The 22,557-nt window shown below is 50.0% G+C and overlaps 1 protein-coding gene across 1 annotated transcript in view; it reads right to left on the bottom strand.

The window, feature by feature from the left end:
* Positions 1-930: 930 nt before the first annotated feature.
* The window catches only part of FAT2 (FAT atypical cadherin 2), a 44,661-nt gene continuing 23,034 nt past the window's right edge, over positions 931-22,557 (bottom strand). The window contains exons 10-23 of the mRNA XM_074551953.1: positions 20,824-21,020; positions 20,048-20,201; positions 19,144-19,377; positions 17,971-18,360; positions 16,977-17,191; positions 16,237-16,374; positions 15,260-15,403; positions 14,815-15,012; positions 12,886-13,693; positions 12,003-12,148; positions 8,459-8,900; positions 5,765-5,918; positions 3,498-4,090; positions 931-2,442 (exon numbers count right to left, since the gene is read on the bottom strand). Coding sequence (XP_074408054.1) covers positions 1,910-2,442; positions 3,498-4,090; positions 5,765-5,918; positions 8,459-8,900; positions 12,003-12,148; positions 12,886-13,693; positions 14,815-15,012; positions 15,260-15,403; positions 16,237-16,374; positions 16,977-17,191; positions 17,971-18,360; positions 19,144-19,377; positions 20,048-20,201; positions 20,824-21,020 — 4,346 coding nt within the window. The 3' untranslated portion in view covers positions 931-1,909. The remainder of the gene's footprint in view (positions 2,443-3,497; positions 4,091-5,764; positions 5,919-8,458; positions 8,901-12,002; positions 12,149-12,885; positions 13,694-14,814; positions 15,013-15,259; positions 15,404-16,236; positions 16,375-16,976; positions 17,192-17,970; positions 18,361-19,143; positions 19,378-20,047; positions 20,202-20,823; positions 21,021-22,557) is intronic.

The raw sequence follows: 22,557 nt of genomic DNA, 5'->3' as shown, positions 1-22,557 counted from the left end.
ATTTTTTTTTCTTAAACTAGGAGGCTTTTGCAGGCTGATGGGGACTGTGGATCTGAGGTCACCTGAATGACAGGGCAGGAGGGGTGGCTGAGCACAGGCACTCCTTGTGCTTCAGGTATTTCTGACTGGAGAGTCACCATGGTGGGATCCACAGCCATCCTTTCTTAGGGGTGAGCACTGCAGGGCTGTCCCCATCCCATAAAATGGCTTTACTGAGGCTGCTCCTTCCCAGGTATTACTTAGAGGAGCTTCATTACAAGCTGCCTTTGCCCTTCCCTGTGTTGTGACCACTGGCCAAAGCAACCCTGGGGCATTAAAAAATCTAAAGGAAAATATCACTGTTATTTGTGCTGCTTCTGCTGCTGGGAAGAACAATTTGTGTTTTCCCTATGGGTAAAAGTGGTGCCTGTTGCCGAGACACCTCAAAATTAAATGTCCTCAAAGTACAGAAATCCATTATTTCAGGATCAGAGCAATTTACCAAACAGAATAAAACCACCTAGATAAAAGAGGTCTAATCTAGGCAGGGACTGCTTTCTGCTGAGCAGAACTGGTGAATAAGTTTTATGGAAGTGCATGAGACCTTTGAGAGATAAAACAAGTGGTGTTTTTTTGGGATGAAAAATCAAAGGCTTCAATTTGGGTCCTTTCAAGCCCTTTACTCCTGAGCTAAGAGATACCATGAGCAGGCTCATGGTTTCCCAAAGCAAGACAGGGTACTGTGGGTCTGTCTGTCTCATCCCTGTGGCACACAGAGGATCCTCAAAAAGGTGTTTAACTTGCTGTGTTGGTACTTCCCTGAAAGCTTTTGGTGCCCAAATTAAGCTGTTGTTCCCTTGGCTGAAGCTAGGCAAGGATGTCCTCATGATTTACAAGAGAATCTCTGGGATACTGAATAAAATCATAATAGTAAAAAAATCCAAACTCTTTTAATACTTTCCAAAAATTCAACAACAAAAAAAATTACATCAAACAACCAACCAAAGCAAACCTCTCACAAAGAAACAATACATGTCCAAGCACAAGGACAAACAGGCAAACCCATGCTCAGTAGCCTCAGTGCCCCTCTCTGGTCAGAGATTCCAGGCAGTGCTGGCCAGTCTTTCTGGGATACAGCACGGGGTGTGCAGCTGCATCAGTGTGGGACTGTGACAGCCACGGGGACAAGGCTGTGCACACAATCCTCGGGGCAGGGTCCCCCTTATTTGTGTGCACACAGCCCAGCTAGGCAGCCTGCTTTGAGTCTGTGGGCGGTTCCTGCTGTAAGAAACCTTGTTGCTTGGTTTTTCTACACAATTTTTTTTTTTTTTTCCTTGGACTTCTGTTAGTGATGTGCTGGTGGGACCAGCTGCATTCCCTCTTCTCTCTCCCAGTGTCAGGGAGCAGACATGAAGAGGGTTTGCACCAGCTGATCCATTCCACGAACAAACTGTTGGCTTGATGCAAGCCCTTGGAGCCAGAGCTGGGAGCAGGGAGCCTCTGTACCCCACAAGGGGCACTGCCTGGCTGTGCACTGCTAATCCTTCCACACCTTTCTCCTCCATGACTGCTGCCATACCTGCAGTGCTTGCCCTCCTCCTCCTCATCCTCCCCGTGGCCAGGAAGCCTGGCGTGGGAGGAGGCAGCATGGTGCTGGAGGCAGTCCCCTCGGTGAGGAGGCAGGTTAGTCACTGGCATCCCAGGAGCATCCTCCATGTCCCAGCAGTGCCTGCAGCATCTCCCCTCCATCTGCAGCAGGAGCACCGTGGACGGCAGCGAGGGGAAAGATCCAGCCAAAAATACAACCCAGCCATGCAGGGGGGGACGCTGCAAGCTGACAGGGACACACACAAGCCTCCCTTCAGCAGCATGTGCCAGCCCCCTGCCCTCTGTTCTGTGTGGAAACTTCTCATCCCAGGAGCAAGCCCCGCTAGAACATCACCTCCTCGCAGCTCCCATAGTCACTCTCCACCATGTCAGAGCCCTCGTAGTTGGGGGGTGGCAGGGGCTGGGCTCGGATGCTGGGCTGGTGGCCCAGCTCGCAGTCGGCGTAGGAGGGCTGGGCCACGCTCAGGCGCATGCTGACCCGCTTGTAGCCCGGCTCGGGCTGGAACGGGACCCCCTCGCCCTGCACCAGCTGCGCGGGGTAGTAGCTGATGGCCGTGTACTCGTTCTGGCACTGGGATGCCCCCACGTCCACGGGGCCCAGCGGCAGGAAGTCCTCCAGGTTCTGGTTGCTGTAGCGGGGCGGGATGGGGGCGCGCTTGTTGCTCTGGTCCAGCGGGAAGGGGAAGCCCCCGTAGAGAGCGACCGGCTCCGCGTCTGCCGGGGGAGGGGGCGGCGGAGGGAGAGGAGGGTGAGAGGAGGAGGCAGGGGGGCCTTGGATGATCTCGTAGTGGGAGTACTCCTGCACATCTGATGACAGGTACCGGGGCGGCCAGTAGGTGGTTTCTGCTGGGTAGACTGGAAGGAAAGAAAGTCATGTTAGATGCAGCTCTAGCAGCTGGTGCCTCTCTCTTTCCCTCCTGCGAATTCCCTCTGTAGGCTCTGAGCCTGTAGATGTGGCAGACTAGGAAAGAGAGATGTGGTCACTAATTTGGGAATTGTGGAGACCTGAGATCACCCCTGGCCATGCTGAGACTGTGTCCCCACCAGCCTACAGATATCCACTACTGCAGCACCCAAAAGACACACTTCATCATTATGTTCGGATGCAAGAAACCCATGTTATGAAGGGACTGGGGCAGTGATGCCTTGGATCTCTCCCTTTCCCTGCAGTTACCTTTGTGAGGAACTCCTGCATGGGGTAACCTTGCTGTCCAGAGCCATTCAAGGTGTTTCCCTGAGAATGTGATCCCTCTGCCCAGAAGCACTGATACAAATGTCTTCACTAAAACTCCTACTGACTTTTAGGATCTTAACTTTTTTTTCCCAATTTTTCTCTTTTACAGTTTTTTTTTTTTGGACCCAGGATCACAGCTTGCTGTGCATTAATGGTTTCCCTGCTGATTGTGTACAAAATCAAGCAGAAAAAGCAGAAAACTAGGATGTAGTGGTGAACCAAGAGGAAAGTGCCAATGAAAGCCCTACAGCAGAGCTGGGGCAGCATTTGCCCCTACTTTGTGCGTGGAAAAAAATGTAAGAAAATAAAGATAGTGCAGAAGGTAATCTCACCCCTGAGGAGTTGCAGCTGTACTGATTACCAAAGATTAGGAACAGGCCTGCACTTAACAGGCCACGGCTGTGTCCAATAAGGATGAGCGCTATCAAAGAGGGGGTTAGCTGGGCGAGAAGGAAGCTGGAGTTTGTTGGCTGTGCTGTGAAGGAGGCAGTGTGGAAGGAGTCAGTAAGGTGATGCCCATGAGAAATCACCAAGATGGTATGGAACTTTTGAGATAAGATGACAACACTACTTTGCTTCAGCCAACACCATTTTTCCCCCATGTCTGCAAACCTCAGATCCCCTTGCCAAGGGAAGGAGGGGTATGTAAGAACAAGAAGAAGCTGTGGCTACTGACCCATCTCCTCCCTGGCCCAGGTGCACTTGATGAAGGACTCGTTGTCGGAGTTGGATGGGGGTGCGGTGGGGGGCAGGTTGGGGGCCACGCTGCACACGATGGTGCCGCGGTGCTTGGGGGCGTTGGCCGAGTTGAAGGTGACGAACTCGGGGGTGCCGGCGCCTTTGCGCGGCTCGGGCGCGGCCCGGTCCAGGTTGTTGTGCGCCGCATCGCCCAGGATGTTGAGCTCAATGGGGGGCACGGGCTGGGTGCCCACGCCCACGCTCTTGGAGAACTCGCTCTTGGAGAGCAGGTCGGGGTCCTCGCGGGCCACCGGCTTGTGCACCTTGGCGCGGTGGCAGCAGCGCTTGCGCACCAGCACGAACACCGTGGCCAGGATGGCCGCCCCCAGCACGCCGGCCGCGATCTCCGCGATCTCCTCAGGGCCCAGTGCCCAGTGCGTGGGCACGATGGCCGGGGTGATGATGGGCTGGGTGCAGTAATCCCCCTGGTAATCGGACGGGCAGATGCAGTACATGGAGCCCTGGCTACTCACGCAGCGCCCAGCGTTGTGGCACGGGTTGTCTGGGCACTCCTCTGCCAGCTTCTCGCACCTGTGCGGAGAAAGGGATGGAGATGAGCCCTGTCAGCCTGGGATGCACCAGAACTGCCTGATCCTGGTCAGGCTCTGGCTTATACCACCCACGGATGCCCTGTCCTGGTCTGCTCTCCCTCCCTTGCTGGATTCTTGCTACCTGCTTATCCTGGCAGAAAATCCCTGAGTATAAAATGATGGTTTTCAAGAGGCCGTGTTTTACAGGGTGGTCCTATTTTTCAGTTGTACACCCAAATTAAAATAGGGGGCTTTCTGCCTCAGAGCAGTGTTTGGAATTCTAGGGCTAACACTGCATAGAGAGATGCTCCCATCCTGTTAAATTAGGAAGCCTAGGGTCAGTATGAGGTATGTTAACCTCTTAGGAAGTCTCCCATGTCCTCCAAGCTCTGTGGAGCCTCTGGATGGTCTGTGGATGTCTGCAGGTTGCAGAAAACATTTGGGAAAAGACCACCATGTGAGGTGGTGAATGGACACCCTTGCTGGAGAGGCTTTTTGACATTTTATGGAGCATCTGCAGAACTGAGATGGAATTTCTGAATCTCTGTCGTGGTCCAACCCACACACAACCTAAATGTTTGCCAACAGTATAGGGGACCTTTCCTTCCAACAGCAATGACCTCCCCATGCTGGGGGGAATATACAGTGTTTTAGTGGCTTTTCCTCCCTTTTTTTGTTCTCATTACTGAACAAACTCTGTGAAGTCTGCACTGCTCTTGTTGTAGTCAGTGATTTAGGATGTGTGAGCTGATGTGTGTGTGACATGTACCCACAGGCTCTGGCTGATGTCAGGTATTACACTGCCACCTAATGCTCAGCCACAGGCTTTTATTCCAAGAGCTGAACAGATCATTTCTGCCTTTGCCTTGATCCACAGGACCAGTGTCCATCCTGGCTAAATGGGCAAGGCAGAAGGATGAACTGGGTGTGATGGGCAAGGCAGAAAGATGAACTGGGTGTGATGCTGTTTGAGCTGCACTGGGAATCTCTGACCAGGCTGGGCTGGAGGCAAGGTGGGGGTCTTGTAGGGGCTGCTGGGCTGGGGTGGTAATGCCCACTGTCTTGAGCTGGGATTTGAACTGGATGAATCACAGCTGCGAGCTGGGACAGAGATTTCTTTTGCATGAACCCCACAGAGTTCCCAGATAGAAACAACCCCTTTAGCACTCTGCAGGGTGGGTGTTCAGGCTACTGAAGCAGGGGGCACCTCACAGCCCTGCCAGGCAGGTTCAGGGCACCCTCCTGCCACCCAGGGCAGTGTCTGCCTGTACCCTGCTGCCAGGTCCCCCACCACAGCTGAGCTCCCCCCACCACAGCCAAGGTGTTCCCATTAGTGCTGAAAGTCCTGAGTTCCCTCACAGGGGGCAGCAAGTGTGAGGAGAGACTCTCCCATCACGGAAAGTCTTTGCACTGCCCCACAGCACCTGCAGGCCTCAGAGCATCTATAAGCAGAGATGTTTCTGTTTTCCCTCCTGCTCAGAGGGGCAGTGGCCACACGATGGCAGAGTTATTTGTGTCCTGCTCTGCTCAGCTCTGCCCTCTGACACCTCCCGGCTGCCTGCAGTTTGCAATTAATCCCAGAGTGTGGGGATCTGGTGAGCTCCAGGAAGGTGCAATGCTCATGTTCTCAGCCCATCATGGGATGCCACCTGTCCCAAAGCCCCCCAGGCCTTACCTTTCGCCCAGGTACCAGTCAGGGCAGTGGCAGGAGTAGCCTGTGGCTGAGAGGGTGCAGGTTCCCCCGTGCAGGCAGGGCTTGGACTCACAGGGACTGTCCCCAAGCTCACAGTGCTCACCAGAGAACAGCCCGGGGCAGATGCAGGTGTAACCTGGAGTGGGTGAGAGTGAACATATCCGTGAGGAAAAATGGGCAAGGACAGGGAGGAGCAGAGCCTGGTGCTGATGGCCCCCACACAGCTATCCAGGCACAGGAATTTGCTGCTGCAGCAGATGCTGTGGGACACCCAGGCAATCTCTGGAGGCCTGGTGGGTTCATTACAGGACCTGGTGTGGCTGCTGGAGGCTGGGTGGCCATTTTGGGGCAACACAGTGGCACTAGGGAGCTGTTTGAGCAAGAAGTCAAGCCCGTCCTCTTCTGACACAGGTCAGGGCACAGCTTTATTGCACGGAGAAGCTGAGGGACAAATCTGGGATAAAGGAAGGGGAACTCGGCTGGCTGATTCACAGTTTCTGACTTTGTTGAGTGCAATCCCCTGTAATTTGTTGTTCTCAGGAGTCTTTGGTCCTGCGAGTTCTCGTGGTATTTAGTGCCTGTCTCAACTTGCCAAGTTTCTCCTGCTTGCAGGAGATGTCTGCGCACAGACAGAGAGAAACCCAGCAGAGCCAGGGACTCGGAGGGGCTCCTGCTGTTTGTGCTTTTGGCTGCTGTTTAGCATAGCCCCAAGCATGGGAATGTCCCTGGCTGTGCTGGGCTCCTGCTCGTCACCTGGCTGGTGCTGCTGTGAGGGAAATTCAGAGTTTGCACCTTCCAGCACACTTGAAAAGTCTTTGCTACTCATCCACAAGCTGAACAGCCCTGCTTTAGAGCACAGGGCAAACAACCTGGGCCTGTTCCCACATGTGTGTCAGTGCCTGTACCAGAAGGACGTGCTGACACTGGTGCAGCAGGTGCTGGACATTGCCCACAGGGCTGTGTGTGCCCAAACACAGGTCCTGGATGTGGGGCTCACTTGTGTTTGTGGTCCTGGGGTGGTGCTGGGCTGGCCTGGGTGCTCTCCCCACAGCTGTGTTCTCACACAGCCACGTGGTTCCCAGGCTTGCTCCACAGGCGAGTCCCTGCCTGTGCTGCAATCCCACGCTGAGATCCCTGGGCACAGCTCTGCAGGAACTCACTGAGATCCTGGCCACAGCTCTGCAATCCCACACTGAGATCCCTGGGCCCAGCTTTGCAGGAGCTCGCTAAGATCCCTGGGCACGGCTCTGCAATCCCACCCTGAGGTCCCTGGGCACAGCTCTGCAGGAACTTGGGCTGCCTGCCCAGGTCCCCAGGACTGAGCCCATGGCACTCAGGGTACCAGGATAACCTCACAAATAAACATCCCTTAGGCAATCCCTTCCCTGCAGCAGTGCCCTGCCTGGGGCCATCTCCCCTAGGCTCTTTCCTGGCCAGCAGGACCATTTGCAGGAGACATTGCTCATCCTGGAAGGAAACTATGGGAAAGGTGCTGGATGATCATTAGGTTATTACTGAGGGAGTGATTTTTCACCTCCCCATCCCACCGTATTCTCTCTGCAATGAAAGCAGGGGATGCCTTGACTTAGAGCAGAGAGATGTGTTTTCCCCTCCAGGGCTTTGAGCTCCTTCCAGCCCAGCAAGTGAGATTTTCTGTGGAGAGGGTCTGAAGGCTGAGGTGTGAGTGCCAGCCAGACTAACTGTTCTGTACATTTACACCTGGTGTCAAACAAGTTCACCTGAACCAGGCAGCTGCTGAGTCGACAGGGCTGGGAATCTTGTTCCCAGAGGCAGCGGGCAGGGCAGGGGAAGGTGGTGCCTCCTCTGTCCTCACTTGCTCGCTGGGCAGGGTGTGCTTTGGCAAGGGCCCCAGAGAGCTGCAGGAGCAGCTTCTGCCCCACACAGCAGCATGGGAAGAGCCCCACTGCCCCTGAGAGGGGCTGAGGCACAGGCAGTACCCATCTCATGGAGGGTGTTATGGGGTGCAGCCCTGCTGTGCTGGCAGCTACAAGGAGTTGTAGGGCAGTGACACAGGGTGGACATCACTGGGAGCAGCTCCTCTGCTCACAGCCCCTGTCCCTGTGACACAGGACACTGCAAGGAGCCCCTGATGGCAGGAATGGGGGAGCAGGGACACTGCCTGGGGCAGAGCCTGTATCGAACCTCTTTTGGGTGTGTGTACCCCATGTTAGCCTGGGACTCTTGGATTTGAGCTTACGGTTTTCCCATATCGCTTTGCATAGCCCTGGGGAGTCGCTCATTGCAGTGGGAAGAGTCCAAGATCTTGGCTTGTTTCTGCCCAGATATCATCACCACATGATCCCATCTTGCCTGATTCCAGCCTTGTTAACAGCTCCTTAAGCAAAAAGGATGCAGAGGGGTGGGTGGAATCTCTACATGCATTTGAGTTTTTGGCAACACTCTGCTCTCCTATGTCATGCACACTCCTCAGAAACACCTTCCTGCCCTCTGGGCCCGTGGTCCACTGGTGAGAGCCAGGATGATGATCTCACAGCCTGCAGCTGCTGCTGCACTGAGTCACCTGAGGTCCCCTGGGATAGAGGATCTCTGCCTCCCCTCTGGAATAACCCCTCTACAGGGATAATAAAGCTGCTGCATCTTTCCCCCCCTCACTGCTTACTGCTCTCCACAGCTCTGAGTGGGATGCTCACGTACCTCCTCCGTGAGTTTCAGAGCACATCCCGTTGTTGAGGCAAGGGTTGCTGCTGCAGGCACCGCTGGGGGAGCAGCACTGCCTTATCCCCACCTGCTCCAAGACTTCCCTCGACTGCCCTTTCCCTGGAAGGAGAACCACTTCTCTGCCATTGATTGCAACCAGGTCCAGGCAGCCCCTGAACCCCCGAGTGATCCTCTGGGACTGCAGCGGCTTTGGGAGGCCCCCAAAGACCAGGTCTCTCCTGCCCTGGGGGACACCACAGGTCCCTGGCAGCTGGAGGGAGGCGTTGCCCAGGCCATCGACGAGCAGGCGGACGGAAGAGTTCTTCACCTCCAGGAACACCGAGTGCCACTCGCCGTCGCTCACAAACCGTGAGGAGGACAGGTTCCCAGAGGCGGTCCCCCGGCAGCTGTAGCCAAGGTGAGGCACTCCATTAACCATCTGTAAAACACAGAATCACAGCTAGCTGTGACATGGTGGCTGCAGTTTCATGAAGGGTTTCAACATTTCTGCTGCTGCTTGTTCCCCTCTCTCCTGGCCTTCAGACTGGCAGTTGAAATTACTCCCAATTTTCTGATTCCAAGAAGCACCAAATGCAGCCTCTTTCACCTTTTTTTAACCTATGCCTGGATCAATTAAGGGACTGCAGCTCTTTTATTTCGCAGAACACCCTCACCTCTCTGTCACAATTTCACCTGTCGTCCTTCCTGGCAGCCTTTGACCAGCATGCAAGGAAGGAAGCCCATCTTTCCATGTCACAGAGCCATGGGATCACACAGCTACTGCTGCAGCTGCTTGCCCTTTCTCCCACCCTCCTGTGCCTGATCAGAGCCCTGGCATTCAGACTATCCATAAAAGCACCACCAGTCACAGATGGACTCTTGTTCTGGGCCATGTGGCTTTTGTTCTGTTCTCACTGTCTCATTGGTGGTGGGGAAGGTGCTGGAGCAGTTGTCCCTTTGGCAGGGGTGAGGGTGATGAAAGAATCTTATTGAGGAGAAGCGCTGGCAGCTTTCTCTGGGGGAAAAAGCAGGACTTGGGAGGCAGAGAAAGGAATTACTGTTGTACCCATGCAGGAAAACCAGGCCAAAGTTACTGATATGTGCAGCAATCCAATCCTTGATCTCCACCACACTGGAGAGAGACGAGGCATGGAGCTGCTAAAAGTGAACCACACCAATGTCCTCTGCATTAAACTGGGACATCAGAAATTCCTATTTCTGGCCCAAGATGCATCTTTTAAAGTCACGTAGGACAGAGAAAGGAAAAGTTAGCTGTGTTATTTCAGGGTGAAGTCAGGGTTAAACCCCTTTTTCACCTTTATGTCCCCAGTGCTTTGCTGATAAAACCTCTCTCTCACAGAAGCCAAGAGCCTGTGAAAAAGGAGAAAAGGGATGGAATGAAGTGCTGGTGGGAAACCTGCAGAGCCTGCTATGTAACATCAAGCAATTGATCCCAGGCAGGAAAGATGTCCATGGGGGACATTAGAGACAGCAAGGAGGGTCTGATTCTTGGAAGGGGTTAGAAGAGTAGCAATGATTATGGGCTACCCTGACTCTAGAGAAACCCACACAGAATATGAAGGGACTACTCTGGAGCAGACCAGGACAACAGTTAACTCTTAGAGAGTTTATACCCCATGGTATAAATAAATACCAGTGGGAGGAGATGGCAACTGCTGAAGGAAGAAAGAACAAGAAGCAGCTGGCACATGGCATGGAAGGGCCTCAGGGCAACACATGTGTAAATCCCTTTGCACAATTGGCAAGCACACCAGAGAGCTTTGTCACTTCACTTCATCTGCAGGAACATGATTTCTCTTCAGATGGGTCTGTAGATTCGGCTTATCAATTTCTGGGGCTGGGAGACAGCTGAGAACTCGATTCCCTGGAGCAAGAACTGACACACTGCCAAGCCTTTCCCAGCTTGCCTGGTCTGCCATCCTCTTCCCGTAACCTATTTCTGAACATCAGGAGAGCTTAGAAACTGGAAAAGTGATGATATACATGCTCCTGGGAGAGCTCATCCTCTTCATCAAATCTAAAAACCATCAGTTATGGTCTTTTCAAGGCTTTGACTTATATCTGGAGTACTTCAGTCTATAAAGTTTAAAATCTTGAGGGATTCCTTCAATTTTATCAGGCCAGGCGGTTTAGAAACCTTTTTATCCCTAAGATATTGCAAATAAAGTGGGTCAGGAAAGAAATTATTCACAGGCACTTTTCTGGAGGAGGCTTTATGAATGTTTCCTGTTGAAAAGATTGTGGAGACAAGCTAGGGCACACGACATCATGGGCTCACTGAACTCCACCAATAGTGAGCCTTTTCTCCCTTGACTCCCTGTGCTGGCCTGGATCAGTGGAGTTTCTTGCCATCTTGTACTTCCCAAGCACCATCTAAAGTGCTGGATTCCTTCTAATGAGCTCTTTGGTGACTCTCCATCTCAGAGGTCAGGTAGAAAGCATGAGACCCTTTATGAGAAGTTTTTCACACTGGCCCTTTAGAATTCAGCCTAAAGTCACTCTCAGAGATGGGTGCAGGACCTATGCATGATATTTCTCTGCTCCTGCTCTTCAGGAGTGATGGCTGTGGCAGCTGGAGCTTGAAATATGTGCAAAAGGCATGTGCGTGGGGGTTGGCTGCTGTGCAGCTCCCTGTCTGAGTGGGTCTGAGTAACTGTGGAAAGATGGAACAACAGGAAGATGGGGTTGTGAAACCATGAGAAGGGATGGGGAAATCCAAGAACAGGATGAACACTTCCAGGTAGGTTATAGTGTGTAGATCTCAATGTGATCAGTCTCAAGGACAAATCTCTGTAAGCTAGTAAGCAGGTGCTGTGATCTTAGTCTCCAGTTAGTCTGAATTCAGTTGATGAGGAATACATAAAACAGCTTTTCTTTAGTAATTTGCTGCTTTCCTTCTGTTGGCAAAGTGGAAGAGTGAGATGATCTTTGAATGCTTTGGAAAGTTCAGTGCTCAGCTGAGGGGAGGAGAGTAATCAGAATGAAATACTCCTGTCTCTGCAGGTGTCTAAAATAGTGAAACCATCTGAAGAAAGTGGTTGAAAAGAGGGGAGTTTGTGTGAAAAATACAATTTTGGATTCCTGTTCTTTCTTTTCTGTCCATTATTGCAAAGAGCCTGTAAGTTGAGGTATGGGAGAAAGTTTGCCCTTTGCTAAAGTGGAAACAAACTGGTTTGGGAACAACTCCACCTGATAAATTCTTTGCCCTGAGAGGTGAGATGCAAGAGAGGAATGAAGAAACCAGAAAGAGGGTGATGTAGACCTGCTATGAGTGTCTGATGACTTCACCAGAAGTCACACCAGAGACCAATACATGCATTTACATGTATAGAGAACGATTTCCTGTTGTAGTTGCAGCAATTGCCAAACTGTGCTTGGCTCTCATTTGGTCTTCCCAAGTCTTGTATTTCATGGATTACCAAGGGTACATATTTTGCGTATTCTTTCTGTGATTCCCTTCCCCGAGAGAGTGAGGTTTTTGTGGCTGAGGAGAGCAGTCCCCCTGCAGTGCCATACCCACCTCCAGCGTGGCGTGGTCGCTCCCGTTGGCGTGGAACACGACTGCGTGGTGCTGGTGGGTCTTGAGGCGAAAGTGCATGTGCCAGGAGCCAGCCTGGGAGTGCTGGTACCAAATGTAGCTGTGGCCCCCAAACCTCACAGCTGTTCCTGAAAGGAGAGTGAAAGAAAGGTCTCATCTCTGTGGCACTTTGAGGCTATGCGCTGTATCAAGCTTTGCCTCTTGCTAGCCTGATGCCACAGCTGTCCAGGAGCAGTTCCATCCACAACAACTCATGGATCCCTGCACTGCATCTCCCACAGCCCCACCAGGAACTCCCAGTATTTCTTCTATGCACTCAACTGTGAAGCACCCCTGAAATATCAACCTGGCTATTTCTGTCCTTCAAGGTGCCCTCAGTGTGGCCTACAAAACCCTTGAATTTCTCCATCCTTAGTAAGTTTTTATATTATTCTGTGGTATCCCTTTATGTTCCTGCCCTAATGTCACTGATCTCTGCTCCCTCCAATTATTTCTTGAAATATCCTAGAACCAGTGTAACAAATATATTTTATTTGGCTTTTCTCAAATTTATTTTTGTTATTCTGTGCTTTGGTCCAGAATCAATACAAGAGATCAAATATAAAAAATTCTAATCACTGACCTTCATTTCCTGCTAAATATGAGTGACTTTTCCCAATCAGAGAGACAGATGTTGCTGTTATTAAATGCTACAGGAGATCAATTTTTAAAATGAGACTGTATGAAACTTTCAGACTTTAAAGTCTTTGAAATTGTGGGCAGAACTGTTGTTCACTGGGCAACCTAATTCCATGGAAAATCCAGGTGCTCTATATTGTACTGAAGGAGAACACAACATGCCCAGGTTTATAGAAGGATTGCTCACCATTGCATGAGCAGATCTGCTCCATGCTGTGCCGCGGGGTGAGGACGCTGAGCCGGGCCGTGCTGTACGTGGACATCATGCCTGGGTCCAGCTGGATGGTCTCCTTGCAGACACGGTGGGCACAGTCTGACCCGTGACAGGGCACGTGGATTGCTTTCTTCATTCGGAGCCCCACAAGCTGGTCCATCTCCCCAGCTGACCCAGTGAGCTTGCTGGCCAGCACCCGCGGCTCGTACAAGGAGCCGTGCGGCTCTCCGACAGCCAGGAGCAGATCGACTCCATCCGAGGCAGCTGCAGGCTGCAGGCTGGCCATGTGTATGTTCTGGCGCCGCGTGACGAGGATGTTGCCCAGAAATCTCTGCAGGTTGCGCCAGTGGTCCCCCACAAACTCCTCGGGGGAGAGGTGTCGGAAGTGCAGCACCACGGCTTTGTCCAAGGCCTCCTGCGTGAAGCACCACACGTGGACGCTGACGCTCGTGGTGGCTGTGAACGTTCCATCACTCACGGTCACGTTCAGAAGGTAGTGCCCGTGGGGGAGCTTGTCCCCAGCAATGATCTTCCCATCTGCAGCCCCAACTGAGAAGAGCCCTTCCTTGGGCACCTGTGCCACCAGAGTGTACACCAGTGTGTCGTGGGGGTCCCGGTCTGTGGCGTGGATCTTGCCCAGAACGCCGCCTCGGAAGGCCTCCTCATTGGTGGTGATGAATATTTCCAGGGGAAGGGCTGAGGGGGCATATTGGCTCTGCTCAGTCACTTGGATGTTTATAAACGCAGATGAGGAGAGGGGAGGGATGCCGCTGTCGGAGACCTGGCAAGGAAAAGAAGAGGATCTGTTACAGCCACACACTGACTGACTTTCATCTCACCTGACTGGGGACGTCTTGCAAAGGAGAGCGCCTTTCAGGGAGCAGTGAGGGGAAGCTCTCAGGCAGCAGGCAGGGAGTGAAGAGGGAATGGGAAAACTTGGCAGCAGTGTTGGAGCTCTGCCTGGAGAAAGCCCTAGGGAAAGGGCAGCTTCCCTGCCTTAGGGAAGGATGCAGGAGACTGATGAGGCCTTGGAGACTGACTGAGGCTCTCTGCTAGTGATGGGGTCACGCTCACTTCCCTTTGCATTCAGCAGGGCTGAGGCACCTCTGAGTGGCTCTGAATATTCCTGAGGGTTAATAATTTTTTGTGATGTTGCCAATCTTTGTGGTTCCACGTGTAACTGAGTGTACAGAGATGTAAAGCAGTTACACACATCAACACATTTGCTCACGTTCCAGGCTCTTCAAGCCCCTGTCCCACCTCTGACAATATCTGTCTAGCATTGAGTCAAGGAACCTCAAACAGAAAAATGCAAATAATCAGATTATGGGATAAATTTCTCCCTAATGCTAAGCAGTTAGTGGTTGAGGTTTGTAATATAATAGTACCCAGCTTTTGCAACAATTGCCATTACTGAAAAGTATGTACTTTACATGTTATTATCCTTTTGTTTGTAATGGACTATCCCTACTGATAACGTTGAAAAATAATGAATTCATTCTGCAACAATAGAAATCCTTTTTGAAGAGGAACTGAAACCACTTCTTAAATGACAAGGATAATTAGAGAAAGCTTGTAGGACCAGATCCAGGTCTCACTTTAAATTGGAATTCACTAGAATGATTATGGGGAAAGCATCTGTCTAAGGAAACTGCTGACAGAGTATTGTTCATGATCATATTATCTGATTTTATCAACACAGAAGCTGGCCCCCTGCTTCTTGTGGGCAGACTGTGTGGAGAAATGAGCTCTGCAGCTGGCTCCAAGCTGCAAAATTTGTGCCGGATTGGATTTCTTCAAAGCCAGAGATGTTTTCATTTAGCTGGGCCATGCTAATCGCATTTTATTGCAACTTAAGCTCACTGGGGAATTCAGACACCAGGACAGTAACACAGGCTCTACCTGGACTTGCAATAGGTACTGTTCTTTCACTCTCCTGTTCAGGACAGACGATGTCACCAGCAGACCATTTTGGGTGACTTCAAAGGCTTTCCCATCATTGCCCTGGGTGATCTGGAACGAGTAGGGTGGTCCATTTTCTGGAGAGTCTCTGTCACTCATAATCAGCTCCAGGACACTTGTCCCCACGGGAGCATTCTCCTGAAATGGGGAACAACACTATTGGAGGAAGGAGAGCAAAGAGAAATGGCCCAGGGGAGCATACAGTGCCCCAGGAACTGCTGGATCAGGAACAGGAAAACAAATCCCACCCTGCCCTAGAACACACAGAGTACAGAGCAGCGGTGTGATTCATCACTGTCTCCCCACTTTACTCCAACAGCAGCCTACGAATGAGTTCCTGAGTGGAATGAGAGGGACTGGGAGAACAAACTGTCTCCTCGCTTACCTGCACCACCACACTGTAGTTGAGCTGGAAGAAGCGAGGAGGGTTGTCATTGACATCAGACACATGGACGTGCACAGGCACATCACTGAACTGAGCAGGGTGGCCATTGTCCGTGGCTCGAACTGTCAGCGAGTAACTGGGGATCTGGAGGATTTGTAGTGCAGGATTACTTGGAGAAATGGCAGAATGGTAGCTTTTTCACATCCCAGTTTTATTCTGCTGCAGCTTGTTGAAATGCCTGAGGTCATGCGCCATGGCCACAACAGCCTTGCCTTTGGCTAAGGCTCTCCATCCACAAATCTCACTCAAAGCTCATTGCTAAACTAAATCAGCCTCACAACAGTTGGAGAAAAGAGAAACTTGGCAAAGACGGATGAAACTAAGCTGGGCAAACACCTGTCAATAGTGGTTTAAGAATCATACAATCACACAATAAGCAGAGCTGGAAGGGACCAATGAGGATCTTCTCCTGCTCCTGCGCAGGACATCCCAAGAATTCCATCATGTGCCTCAGAGTGTTATCCAAAGGCTTCTCAACTCTGGCAGGCTGAGACAAGCTGCTGCTGTTTTATGAACGAGAGATTGTCCAGGTTACCTCTCTCCTCTCCACACCTGTTTTCTCTAATGCAGAGAAGCAGAACCCAACCATGTTGGTTTCCACAAGCAACATTCTCAATATTGAGACCAAAACTCAGAGCTGTGGAAGGTGTCCCCGCCTACAGAAGGGGTTGGAACTAGATGATCCTCAAAGTCCCTTCCAATCCAAACCATTCTGTGATTCTATACTGCCTTTCCTAAAGCCCAGCCCTCCTACTGCAGTATCTGTGAGTCTAGAAAACAAATTATTGCCTTATCTTCTACCTACAATATTGTAAGTAAATAATTCAGTAAACAGAGGTAGCTGAGTAAGCTGTTCTCCCTCAGTCTTTTGGGGCACATCTGTTTCAGTCTTCCCATTGTCATTTTCATGAACTCACCTCCTCCCTGTCCAGATGCTTGGCAATGCTGATCTGCCCATTTTTGGGTTGAATGGCAAAGTGTCCCAGTGGGTTCCCTTCCACAATGGAATATGTGATCTGATTGTTCATGGACCCATCCAAGTCATCAGCTGACACCTGTTTGGAGGAAAAACAACAAAACACTAGGATCCTTGGGCCAAAAAGGACATGACATGGAGAAATGGGACCAGTTTGTCATTTTAGGGTATTGGTTTGACCTTGCCTAAGTGAGGAAGGGGAAAGGAGGTAGTTCAGATAAGTGTCATCCAATAGTTTTTTCAAAACAACATCGTTTCCTCAGCTTTCTCCTCATCCTTTTCCTGACTTTACCACCCCTGTGATGGTTATAGGCTGGACAGGGAACTCCACATCACCTTGGACTCTGCTATTCTGCCCAGGGGAGCCTCTGCCTTCCCCAGGTCACAAGGGCATTGTCCTTTTTGAGGCATTTTTTGTTTTCTTGGGATGCTCTCAAAGTTCCTAAGCCCTTAATTTTCACTTAAAGGTGTCTCATAAGGCAAAGTGTTCTCCATGTCTGTGGAGTTTCAGGAATTCTGCCAATCATCCTTTTTTAAAGTCATACTTTAATCTTTGATGCTGAACACCACAAGCCCACTGAGGTCATTGTGTCCAAGGAAAAGAAAAGTGCACAAGAGGAGTGAATATTGCATAGCACAAATAAGGAGGAGGTAAAGACAGCTGGCGTGGTTCAGCCATACCGTGAGGATGATCTCTCCAATGGCAGCATCCTCCCGAATGTCAGTGGAGTAGGGATCCTGGATGAACTCTGGTGCATGGTCATTAATGTCAGTGATGTTGATCACCACCATGGTCACATCACTGAGAGAGGCTGAGCCCTTCCTCGTGCCCTCAATGGACAGGTAATACTCGTGACTTGCTTCAAAGTCCAGGCTCCCGTTGATGTATAAGGCACCTATGTTGAGAGATGGGGAGGAAAGGACAGAAAATATTTCAAATGAATGGCACGTGAGATTTCTTGGAATACTGCAGATATGCCAAGGCAACTGCCAAACTGCCAGCTGAAACAGTAGTTGACCTAACTTTAACCCCCTTGATGTGGAAGAATTAGCAAGAGACTTGTGAGCAGAGAGGCTGAGGAGCCACTGATGAGTATGTTACAGCGAGGGCAGAAGGTCATTCCTGACACAGCCAAGGGCTTGTTTCAGGGAGTTAGCACTGGCTTTCTGATAACAGCTCTTATCACATTGCTGTGCAAACAGTATAGGGCTTTATATGGCTGGTAATCATGGCTCAACACCTGCCCATGGTTAGGGTGCTATTATCTATGTTCATTGAGCACTACTGAATAAAGCTGCCTGTTACCCTGGGCAGCAGGTTCCTCGTGAGTTCTTGATGGAAAGACTTTTTAAATGAAAACACTTTCTCCTGAATTTTGAAGTGGGAAAATTTCCTCATCCTGTTCTCCATGTATCCCTGATTCACATGGTCCTGTCTCAGACACATAGGAGGAATCTTTCCATTAATTTCAGTACAATTTGGATCTCTCCTTAAGTGACTTGGATGGCAAAATTTGAAGTGGAAAAGAAGACTGTATTCCCTGCCTTTGTGATGTGTAAAGACAGAGCTAAGCAGAAGTGAGAGCCAAATGGGGAAGAACCAGAGAAGATGCACACAAAGACACCCTTTGATGTTGGATCATCCTGGACCTGCTCGGGCACAAGATCATTTTACCTGTGTTTGAGTTGAGCTGAAATTTCCCGTGGTCATTGCCGTTCACAATTTCATACTTGATCTCTGTGTTTTCTGCGTTGTCCCTCGTCAGGACTGACAAGTTGAGGACCTCGGTGCCAACAGCCACATCTTCTTTCACCATGGCCACGTACTCAGGGGCAAGGAAAACAGGCAGGTACTCGTTGAGATCCACGACAGAGACAGTGACAGTGCCCAGGGAAGAGAGGGGCTGCGGGCTGCCCCGGTCGGTGGCACAGACTGTCAGCTCAAAGGCCGAGTGCTGGGAGTCCTTCAGGGGCTTTTCCAGACGGATCACCCCCGTGGTTTCCTCAATTGAAAAGTGTCCATTGGCAGAGTCAGACAGAGAATAGACCACCTCAGCGTTGAGACCTGGAAGGGAAACAGGCTGCAGTAATTCATGGGTAGGGATGCTGTTTGGTTTATTTATTTATAATATATTAGGATTATATGAACAGAATGAGCTTCAATTCCCAGGGAAAATGGAGGCTGTATGAACATCATACCAACATTGAGTGTGCTCCTGTCCATCTGCAGGTTCAGCCATCTAGCCAGCCCTCACCATTATCCACCAGTGTCAGCTATCTGCATTTACTAGTGTTCCTCATTTTTAATTACCTTGTTTTCAAATGTAATTTCTCTTCATATCTGCTTCCAAAGAAGAGAAATATGATCTTTCTGTTCTAAATTCAGCCTCTGCTGGAGAAGTTCATTGAAAGTTCCTTTCTTAGGAGCCTTACCTATACTTCTGAGAATCTCTGTGTTTTCTGGAGGATCTCCCCATCCATATTACCTACCCCACCCATATCTAAAGCTCCTTTTCTCCTTTATTACACTCAGTCCCCACCTTTGAACAAGTTTCTGTCCAGTTTGGATCCCTGCGTCACAGTTTGTGCTGTGCATCACAGCCACAGTTACTGAGCACATTCTCAAGGAAGGTCTGCATGTTTCTACAGATACTGTGCTCCCAACAGGGTCACAAAAATGCTGATGCCAGCCCAGTAGTCAAGAATATGTCAGCGAGGAGATCCAGGCGCATCTTCGCCAAGATTCAATCATCTAAACCCACTGCTGTAGCAGTTCCCTGGGTTTCAAAGGCTTCTATTCAGAATGAAAGATGAACTCTACCAACACATAAATCCCATTCTGACTCACCTTCATCAAGGTCCCTGGCAGCAACCACAGCGATGGGTGTCTTGGTTGTGGTGTTATCAAAGACAGCCACGGCGCAGTGGCTGGGGAAGAACCTGGGTGCGTTGTCATTGGTGTCCTCAATGATGAGTGTCACATCAGCCTGGCACGAACGGCCCCCGCCGTCAGTGGCTTTGGCTACGAGGTGGTACATGGGCTTCTGCTCACGGTCCAGGGGTGCAGATGTGGTCAGCTCCCCTGTGGGAAAGAACAGGAGATGGTCATGTCTCCAGCAATCACAGCTGCAGCCTACAGGACCTGAGAGGTTCAGCTGTTTTCCTGGATGAACCGTGGGAGACAATAATTGAGCTAATAGTGGTGATGTGTCCACGCCACATTGCCCAGGGCTATCCTCGGATCATTGCCAGCCAGGGCTCTGGCAAGGCTTTGCATGGGCAGCCCTGCAAGTTCAGCTGAACTTCATCCAAGGGATGCCATCATGGGATAAAACTGTTCAGAAATAAATTGTACTTCTAAACTCCACTGCACAGAGCTTTCTGCAATGTAATGAACCCAAGTGATCTCTAGAATGATCATCAAGTCTGTTTGGGTAAATACAGCGGCCAAGACACAATAAGAGGTGTTTTGGGATTTAGATCTTGTGTCTTTGGCTCAAGCCAAATACTTGCTGCTCCTTCCTCCTTGAGACCTGGCTGCTAGCAATGGTGTCTGCTCTTCATTTTAACAAAACAGAGAGAGCAAACAGGATGATGTAGAATTCCCTCTCCTCTATGCTGTGGCCATTCCTTCCTAGCTGGAATAAACATCTCCTTGTGTTGGCTGAGAGGAGGTCAGTCTAGAGCCATGTTGGGAGCTTGCATTTCTCAGGGGAGGGTGAGGAAGAGGATGAAAGCAGCCCTGCTCTCACCTGTGTGTGGGCCCAGCCGGAACTCCTCAGCACCAGGGCCGTGCAGGCTGTAGGTGATCTGGGCATTGCTGCCCACGTCAGGGTCACTCGCTGATATCTTCAAAATTAAAAGACCTGGCCCAGCATCTTCAGAGACTCTCCCAGTGTAGAGTATCTGGCCAGGACAGAAGAAATCATTTGAGCTCTCTCCAAAATACCTCCACCCCATATGCAAGGAGAACAGACCCACAGAAGCTTCACAGAGGATAAACTCTGTGTTTTATAGGGGAACACAATGTGCCTCCCATTCTTGGCTGCTGGGGTGTGGACTGGGACAAGTGAGCTCATTTCACACAAGCCTTTGAATCTCCTTTGGGAAGTAACCACCTCTGCTCGTTCTCACCACGGGTGACGTCCACACCAGCAATCAGCTCTCTACAGCAGCAAACCTCCTGATGGGAATCTCCCAGCTTAGCAGGATATAAAACTCAGTAATTTACATGCCCCTTCCCAGGAGGCTTCCTGGCATTGTTTATCTCCAAAAATTACTCTTCATAATGCTTAGGCTCTCACTTGCTGCTGGCAAACATGCTTGGAGGCTAGATTTAATATTCTTGCTTGACATGCTGCTTAATTAAAATTGTTAAGCATAATCAAAGCAACAGGATCGTGTGAGAAGAATTATGACAAGCCAAATCCTTTAACATGCTCTGCCTGTTCTTTCTTCTTTTCTATTGTTTTCTTTCCCTCCCAGGATCTCCCTTTATGCCCCTGATGTCCCAGAACAGATGTCTTACCTGGCCACACTCAGGGCTGTTGTCATTGATATCCAGTACAAAAATTTCCACTTCAGTGGTAGCCTGAAATTTCCCATCAGAAGCCATAACCTTTAGGAGATATTTCTCTGTATCTTCCCTGTCCAGAGGCTTCTTGGAAGAAATTGTCCATTCACCCTCAATTTCATCAACTGTGAACTGTCCCAGTACATCTCCTTCTAGAAGGGGGCAGGAAGCAATTAAAAAAAGGCATTTACTAAGGGCTGAAAATTAGAAGGGGTAAGGAAACAGAATACAGGTGTGTCCACTGATGGCTCCTTAGGAGACCTGAAGGACCTGGATGCTCCTAGAGGTCTTTTCCAATCCAAATTATTCCATAACTGACTCACACTGGTGGTGCAGAGTGGGCACTGGTGGCACATCCAGCAGGTGAGGAGCTTTTGGTCAACCTCACTGCACAGCTGGGAAATACCCTGCACAATTTAAGTTATTCCCTGTCTGCACATTACAGTGACAGAAGGAAACAACTGATTGCAGAAAAGTCAGTAATGTTCTGCAGATGTGCATATTCATTGCCTCAAAACCACATTGTCTCACCTTCCTAGAGCCTGTCAGTCTTTTTTGTGCATGTTCCTAAAAGGATTTGAGAGCTGTAAACACCCTGCAGACATGGTTTGGATCTTACTGTTATGGTACCATGTACAGTTGTACTTCCTCTAACCTGTAGAAGTATTTAACATATAGCTTTGTTTTCTGGGGCTACTTTTTGTTTCTGTAAGAGCCAAATTACCAGAGACAGGTAAATCCAGACTAGGCAGGCTCTCTGGTACACCAGATCCCTGCTGCTCCTACTGTTGTTACACATGCTGGATTTTAAGTGGGCTGGATGCTGCCACAGGAGAATCCCTCTCTCCTGGGAAGGAGCTGGTGCTCTCTGCTGACCCAGGAGGAAGCACAACAGGCAGTGAAGAGAGCTGGCTGGGGCCAGTAAAGAGACCTAGCTGTGGAATCTGTTCATCCTGGACTCTGAAGGGTCTCACACAGTGGGATAAATTAAATTCACTCCCTTTCTGCTTTCATTTGTGCTGCAGTGATGAGGTTGTGGAGGCACAATGACATCTGTACTAGCTCTTCTTCTGATGCTGGGAAACACCAGCCCATGCCCAGATTTAGTTTCTGTGTGTTTGAAATCAATATGGACAGGGGGAAGCTGGGCTCTGTGTTTACCTAATCCTCTCTTTTGCTGCATTTCCATGTTTGTTTGTAAAGTTTGATCTGTGTTTGTACGTGCAGAGCAGAGAGCACAAGGTGTTCACCTCTAACATGTGTGCATCCTCTCAGGTTTAAAGTACTTGAAAGTCACTACTACCTTTAAGAGGGCAGAAACGTGAATACGTAATGGATTAAATCTTTCCTCTCAAAGGCTTGCAAATACCTAGGCATGCCATAAACCAAATGAAAGCAACAGCATTCCTCCCCTGTTTCAGATGGTTACAATAATAGATAACAGGCTGCAGCATGATCTGGCCTAATGTTTTGACCCTGAAGGGTCCTCCTTTGAGCCTGAACAAACATTTTAATTTGAAGGATCTGCCCCAGGTCTTAGAAAGACCCTTTAGGGTCAAAAAATACCATAAAAGCAAGCTTATACTTGTGCAAATGCAGAACAAACATTCCAGTGTAACTTTTCTGTTATTTTACAGCAGTGGTTAATTTTAGTTGGCATATGTGATGTTTCAGGGATGCAAGAGTAAT

The sequence above is a fragment of the Zonotrichia albicollis genome, chromosome 15 (genome assembly GCF_047830755.1).
Source record: "Zonotrichia albicollis isolate bZonAlb1 chromosome 15, bZonAlb1.hap1, whole genome shotgun sequence".
Lineage (NCBI taxonomy): Eukaryota > Metazoa > Chordata > Aves > Passeriformes > Passerellidae > Zonotrichia > Zonotrichia albicollis.
The sequence above is the reverse complement of the archived record's forward strand: the minus strand, read 5'-3'. Positions and strand labels throughout refer to the sequence as shown.